This window comes from Oratosquilla oratoria, chromosome 2 (genome assembly GCF_046742065.1).
Source record: "Oratosquilla oratoria isolate Oo_2021 chromosome 2, ASM4674206v1, whole genome shotgun sequence".
Taxonomy (NCBI): Eukaryota; Metazoa; Arthropoda; class Malacostraca; order Stomatopoda; family Squillidae; genus Oratosquilla; species Oratosquilla oratoria.
Window position 1 is genome coordinate 78,677,321 of NC_134778.1, and position 7,500 is coordinate 78,684,820.

The 7,500-nt window shown below is 43.3% G+C and overlaps 1 protein-coding gene across 1 annotated transcript in view; it reads right to left on the reverse strand.

The window, feature by feature from the left end:
• Positions 1–3,325: 3,325 nt before the first annotated feature.
• Positions 3,326–7,500, reverse strand: part of LOC143036451 (transmembrane protease serine 9-like) — a 43,503-nt gene continuing 39,328 nt past the window's right edge. Inside the window, exons 12-14 of the mRNA XM_076203828.1 lie at positions 6,675–6,854; positions 4,950–6,522; positions 3,326–4,831 (exon numbers count right to left, since the gene is read on the reverse strand). Of these exons, the coding sequence (XP_076059943.1) occupies positions 4,491–4,831; positions 4,950–6,522; positions 6,675–6,854 (2,094 nt within the window). The 3' untranslated portion in view covers positions 3,326–4,490. The remainder of the gene's footprint in view (positions 4,832–4,949; positions 6,523–6,674; positions 6,855–7,500) is intronic.

Consider the following 7,500-nt stretch of genomic DNA (forward strand, 5'->3'; position numbering starts at 1 on the left):
AATGAAGTAAGTCAAGTTAGGGGTCACTGGGTTCGAGCCCCAAGGTGACTGTCGGAAATTATTTGCAATGACATGCGCCGTCACTGGCGATTCACATCAGGGATTTACAACGACGAAAGCCCATCAAAGTTTCGTACCAGCTTCAGCACTGGTTACGAGTTGAACTCGGGTCTCTGTGAAAAGCTAGATGAGGACGGCAGTTAGTAGTCTACCTAGATTCTTCGGGAGTTAGATCAACTCCAAGTTTGATATTTTTGTAGCTCCAGTATCTCAGTTGGTAAAGCATTGGCCTGGTGTCAAGCGAGGTCTCGGTTCGAGCCCCGAGGTGACTGTCGGAAATTGATTGTTATGGAATGCGCCGTCACTGGCGATTCATTTCAGGTACACACACACACACACACACACACACACACACACACACACACACACACACACACACACACACATATATATATATATATATATATATGTGTGTGTGTGTGTGTGTATGTATGTATATATATATATATATGTGTGTGTGTGTGTGTGTGTGTATATTGTGTATATATATATATATATATGTATATATATATGCTTGTGTGTGTGTGTGTGTGTTACCTGCACTCTACCATCGGCGCATATGTAAGGATGGCCCTTTCACACTGCTCCACATGGAGAAATCCACACCAGGAACTAGAGAGACTTACTCGGGTCCTAGTTAACAACGGATGCACAAACTCTGAAGTAAAACGCATTGCAAAAAAGATCACAGACAAATGGTATACAAAAGAAGATAACTCGACATCTAACAACAGAAACTCCATTAACATATACTACAAGAATCACATGTCCACAGAGCACAAGACAAATGAAAATATACTTAAAAAATCATAAACAAATCCAACTCATCATCTACTACAGTACCAAGAAAACAGCCCAATTCATTATCCGTAATCAACCCTCTATCACAAAAAAACAATTACAGGAAGACCACATTGTCTACCAATACAAATGCAACAGTGAGGAGTGTTGACCTCACACGTACATTGGTATGACAACAACGAGACTAACACAACGCTTAACATGCCACCTCTCCAACGGATTGATTAAGTCACACTACACCTCCTCACACCTCCAAAATATTAACAAGAAAAGACCAAGACAACAACACAACACTCATAGGCATAAAATCACATTCCCGTAGGCTACTGTTCCTAGAAGCCATATACATACAAAACAACCATCCTATTACCAACATCCAATGGACTAAAATCTACTGTTTCCAAATTTGCTGATGATACAAAACTGTGCGGAGTGGCAAATGATCACTCAAACCAATTAGATATTCAAGAAGATTTAGATCAATTACAGCAATGGTCTGAAAAGTGGCTAATGAAATTTAACACAAGTAAATGCAAGGTAATGCACATAGGTAAAAATAACAGTAAGTACGATTACAAGTTATTTGGAAATTCGTTAACAAAAGTGGATAGTGAAAAAGATCTCGGCGTAATTATCAGTAACGACCTCAAATCATCCAAGCAGTGTATTTCAGCCTCTGAGAAAGCAAATAAGATTCTGGGATTGATTGCGCGATCTTTTGATTTCAAAAGTCCATCACTCATTAACAAGCTATATAAATCGTTAGTTCGTCCACATTTGGAATATGCTGTTTCCGTATGGTCACCGAATCTCATTAAAGACATTGACAGACTGGAAAAGGTACAACGGCGAGCCACAAAACTGATTCCAAATATCAAAAATAAATCATACGAAAATCGACTTAAGCACATAAATCTGTTTTCCCTAAAAAAGCGTAGACTCAGAGGTGACTTGATACAGGTCTTTAAGATTTTAAAGGGAATTGACAACATCAAAAGTGACCAAATTTTCACATTGAATGAGAATCAGACAAGAAACAATGGTCTCAAACTGTCCGGAAATAGATTCAATTTGGAAGTAGGTAGAAACAACTTTGCCAACCGTGTAGTTAATGAATGGAATAAACTTCCTGCACAGGTAGTGCAATGTAGTTCAGTTCGAAGCTTTAAGAATCATTTAGATAAATACCTAAGTAAGATGCTGTAATTATTATAATTTATGTTATATTATTTGTTTTTGTTTTGTTATAATTTGTCTGTCTGATTTTCATTTATTATTAGTTATATGTCAATTTATTATCATTTACTATTTACCTGTTTGTTTGTTATTCAACTATACCAATGCATTTATTTATGTATTTTAATTGTTATTTACATTGTTATAGTTTTAATTTATTATTAATATGATTTTTTTTTTTTTTTTTTTTTTTTTTTTTTTTTTTTTGCATCCGACCTAGATATGGATCAAAAGGTCTCCTGTCGGCATGCTTTGCCTTTGTAATCCTTTGTCCGAAGACTTGCAGGCATTAACCACAGTAAAGGTATTGAGTCCAGACAGATAAACTACAAGCACTAGGAGAGGTATCCCAGACGAGTCCCCTTCACGCAGGAACATCAATGATCCCAACTCGGAGTATAAATAAGACCACCACAGACCCTGAACATCAGATCGCCCACAAGATGAAACCAGGTAGTTCCGAAACGTCGACAACAGTCGGAGAATCATTGAGAAACATCAACTATGAAGGTAAAAAAATTGTGCGTTGTATTGAAACTATACACAATAGATATTCGACAGTGAATCCTCTTTAGCCTTTAACCTCGTCTGTTTACAAGAAAATATTCTACCTGGATACACAGATATATATGTATATATATATATATATATATATATATCCACATTTCTGTAAAAGTGTGTATGATTCAAAACGATGGTCTTGGCTCACGTTCTGGACTCGTAATCGACAGCGATTTCCCTCCCTATCACGGGATGAACTCGTGAACGACAGTTATACTTTTGATCATGTACTGGACTCATGATCGAAAGCTGCAGTTGAATGGATCCCCTGTTTATATTCAATTTTCATTTAGAAGGAGTTTTTCCATTTTGGAACGAGTTTTGATATATTATTGTAATAGGATGAAAAATTTCCTCTGCATATTTCTTCAGCATCCATCCAGTACCTTTAATTGGTACTATTATTTCTACTTATATATTTTTGTTTCTTCAGATGCTCTCTTGTTTAGACTTTTAGAAATTCTTTTGTTTTCTGGTTCTTTTCCGTTTATCCTTTCAAAATGACAGCCTTGTGAATAGTGAGTAGATCTTTTTATATATTCTCCAATCTACATTCTGTCTGTATTTTGTTGTTTACCTTGATTTTTGCTGATGTGAGACTATCATTAGCTCAGGTATGATCATATTACATGCGGATATTGCTTGGAGAGGAAATTAGGTTGCATACTTCTAATATGTAAAATTGTTTTATTTGTAAAGTATACAAAATGTACAAAATTACTTTGTTGTAAGTGTACTTTTATTCAGTGTTTTGACGTCTCTTCGTTTTATGTCGAGATTATTACTTTCACTAAAGTGTGAGGTGCAGCATACATTTTCGGTAATGACTAGTGGCGGCAATTGAAATCGTAACATTTTTATTGATTGGATGATATCACAGACATTTACTGGAAAGTCATAAGAGGTCAACTAAAAAGGGCAACATAGTTCTTGCTCTTCGCTGAATGTTGATCTAGTTAAATTGCGTTTTGTTGCATTTGATTAAGAAATATTAGATATGTGTAACCTATTCAGGAATTGGACGCAGCAGGCACACAAATAAATTGAACAAGAAAGCCAAATACATTAATTTAAGTCCTAAATTTCAAAACCTGAACCCTCGTCGTAGTTACGTGTAAGTAGTGTAGTGTTCTAGCCAACACGTGTAGTTACCCCTTTAAGACTCGTGGCCGCCAAGTATAGGACAAAACTATGATCACTCCAGGGTCACCAAATGTAATGGAACCAACATTGGTGACACTACATTTGGTGACCCTGGAGTGACCATAGTTTTGTCCTGTACTTGGCGGTCACAAGTCTTAAAGGGGTAACTATGCTGGCTATAGAACACTACAGTAGTTATGTATGTAGTTCAGCATTAACGGTCAACTGCAGGACCTTGAAAAGGCCTCTTGAAGTCTCCTTCATTTGTATGTTCTTATGTCCTGCGTCGCGCATTTCGTTGCCCCTTGTCGTCCACGCACTTACATCAGAAGGTGGTAAGTATAAGATGAAATTAGAAATATCTAAATTGGGTGAAAAGCTTTCTAAAATCTTTTAATGTGTAATATCAACTCCAGCTCCCTGATTAACTTGTTGAAGTGTTGTCGCACTTAACAGTTATTATTCTGGGTGACACTAAAAGAAACTCCACTTCTGAAAGGGTCAAAGGTTATATCAATTAACCCGTCGACCTGTGTCGTCGCCTTTATGTTCGACTCCAGGTAACACCAGATGATTTTATTTGGCAGGGAGGAAACCTCCACTCCCCAAAGAGCGAAGGTGAAATATAAAATGCGACTTCAAGAGAGTTTCTTCGCTTCTTACATTACGCTCACTTTGGCTCTCCATGGCTAGACCACTCCTTGTACGTACTGTTGAGAGCCGGTTAAGACGCTGTTGATGAATGTGTGGGCGTAGGCTACGTCAGCGTAGACGCCTGGTATGTCCTTAGTGCCGCAGCCGATCCCCCATGACGTGATTCCCACCAAAGTGTACCTTCCGTTTTCTTCGCAGACCAGAGGCCCACCCCCGTCGCCGCGACAGGCGTCCTTGTTCTCTTCGCCTCCAGCGCACAAGAACGACTTGTGAAGAACAAAGTACCTTCCAAGCCGGGTATTGCGTAGAAGATTCTGACAGGTATTGTGGTCCAGAATGGGAAGATCCACTTTCTTCAAGGAGTACTGATAATTACCTGTAATGGAAGAGAGTAAATCAGATTAATCTAAAGAGAGAAGTTAGAAAACGTTTATAGCGACAAGGAAAGAGAATTGTCTTCATTCACTGATATCTAACGAAATGAATGGCCTTACCACCACTAAAAGCATCCTTGCCCCAACCGGTGGACCAGCAACGCTTCCCCGCATAGGCCGAAGCGTCCGGATGTTCCCCATTTCCTAAACACACTCGGTTGATGTGGTAGTCGTAAGTGACAGGAGAAGCTAACTCGATGACGGCCACGTTGTTGTAAACGGGGCCTGGGACGTACTCGGGGTGTATGTGGATAGCCTTGACCTCCACATCGACGTAAGGTTTAGGTTCTTTGAAAGCGTTGACTTCCCACTCGCCCAGCCGTACTCGGATTTGGTCGGCGTACAGACCGCTGACGCAGTGAGCCGCTGTCAGAACCCACTTATCTCCGATGAGTGTCGAGCCGCATTTGAAGGTGTAGTTGCTAAAGAAGACGAGGGCCTGCCATGGGAACTCTCCAAAGCTAGTATCCGGGTTGCGACCGGTGATGCGGGTGACAATTTGTTCGTCGCCACCGTTTCGAACGCCGCACGTTTCGGCCACCGGGTAGTTGTTGAAAGGCAGGCAGCACACCCCAGGGGTACCCAGACCCCCGAGGTCCTGTTCGCAGTTGGCCCAGGCGCCTACCTGGAATGGATCGTAGACGTGGAATCTGTTGTAGACGTCGAGGCCCTGGCCGATACATAGAATGTTCGGAGTGCAGACCGACGTCTCGGGGCAGATGTCAACCGGCGGTGGTACGCAGCAAACGCCAGGTCCCCCTGAGGGTAAGTTGTTGGAACACTGGGTCCAGTAGCCAAACGCTGGTGTGTATGGGATCAAATTGCCCGCGTAGTCTACGGCCTGTCCTCCGCAGTCTTGTCCAGAGAAGCAGTACGTGTTTTCGGGACACTGGTTAACGGATGGAATGGCCGGTTGGCAGCAGACGCCGAGAGCTCCACCCCCTCCAGGGGAACAAGTGCTCCAAAATCGATAGTCTGCTATATAGGGCAACCAGGTGCCCGTATAGTCGTAAGATTCGCCCGTGCACTGCGCTCCAGGGATACAAATCCCGTTGTCCGGGCAGACATCGTAAGAGGGAATGGTGGGCTGGCAGCAGACTCCAGAGGTTCCGTCTGTTAGGGGACACGTGGCCCAGAACGAATAATCTAGGGAGTGGGGCGCCCAGGTGTTCGTGTAATCATAAGCCTCACCCGTGCATTGCCCTCCAGGGAGACACAGGGAGTTGTCCGGGCAGACATCGTAAGAGGGAATGGTGGGCTGGCAGCAGACTCCAGAGGTTCCGTCTGTTAGGGGACACGTGGCCCAGAACGGATATTCTGGGGAGTGGGGCGCCCAGGTGTTCGTATAATCATAAGCCTCACCCGTGCATTGCCCTCCAGGGAGACACAGGGAGTTGTCCGGGCAGACATCGTAAGAGGGAACAGTGGGTTGGCAGCAGACTCCTCGAGACCCGTCGCTCAGAGGGCACTGGGTCCAGAGGGAATCTGGTGTGTAGGGGACCAACTGATTTAAGTTGTCAAGTGCTTGCCCAAGGCATTGAGATAAACAGAGGGAGTTTCCGGGGCAGCTGTGGACCACAGGGATCGGGGGAAAACAACACACACCAACTTCAGTTTGGCTTATGGAACACCTCTGCGGGGGAAGAGAGCGAAAGGGTTAGAACATGAGACTCATCAAGCTTCTGAAAATATCATGTGTTTAATATTTCAAAGAAACACATCAGGAGATGAGGAACGAGAAAATGAACTGTTGGAACAAGGCATAGGCAGGGAAAACCCTCTTACCTCTCCTGGGAACGTGCGGAGGTCGAGGAGACCCGAGCCGTCAGTGCTGATGGTGCCGTCAGGTTTACATAGCTGGTTGTGGACGCATTTCTTCCCGGTTGGGCACGTGGCCGGAGGCGGTTTGGCTCCCGGCTTGAGGCAACACACGAAGTCCGCGCCGGGATGCTCAGGATGGACGCACTGTGGTAACAGAAAATGGAGGTATGGACATGGGAGCCCAGGAAACCTTTCTTTTGCGTCGTCACAGGTTAGATCACCAATCATGTTGTAAACAAACTAGACCGGATCTTTTATGAAAGCCATAGCTGCCGCAGACGGAGGAGCGATCTCTAGGTGGGTTGCAGATTTGAAAGGACCTTTGTACATAGTAACACTACACGAGATACTGGGCATACGATCGACGGAAGAAAGACGGGCGGGAAGCGATATGATACGTGCATCTAAGACATCGATTTCACATATAAAGTCAACGTCAAACTGTTTCTACGGGAAATGCGATTGTCCCTCTTTGAGGGCTAGAAAAGATGATACAAGAACGTAACATGGGTCTATTTCCCAAACAGTTCGGTCGACATGTGGGGTTGTCTATCTCAGGATAAAGCAGGTGGCAAGACAGTCAGTGCATCAGCCTTTTATATGGTTCGAGCGGCCCTTCCCCTCTATCCTGGCTGTCAGCGCCACACACGATCCAGTTCATCTCGGTGGCACCTCCATGGTGGTGGAGGATAAGAAACTACGAAGAGCATAGAAGAAGATCTTACTGGAGAGAGAGAGAGAGACAGAGATAGAGGGAGAGATAGATAGATAGATATATAGATATATAGAT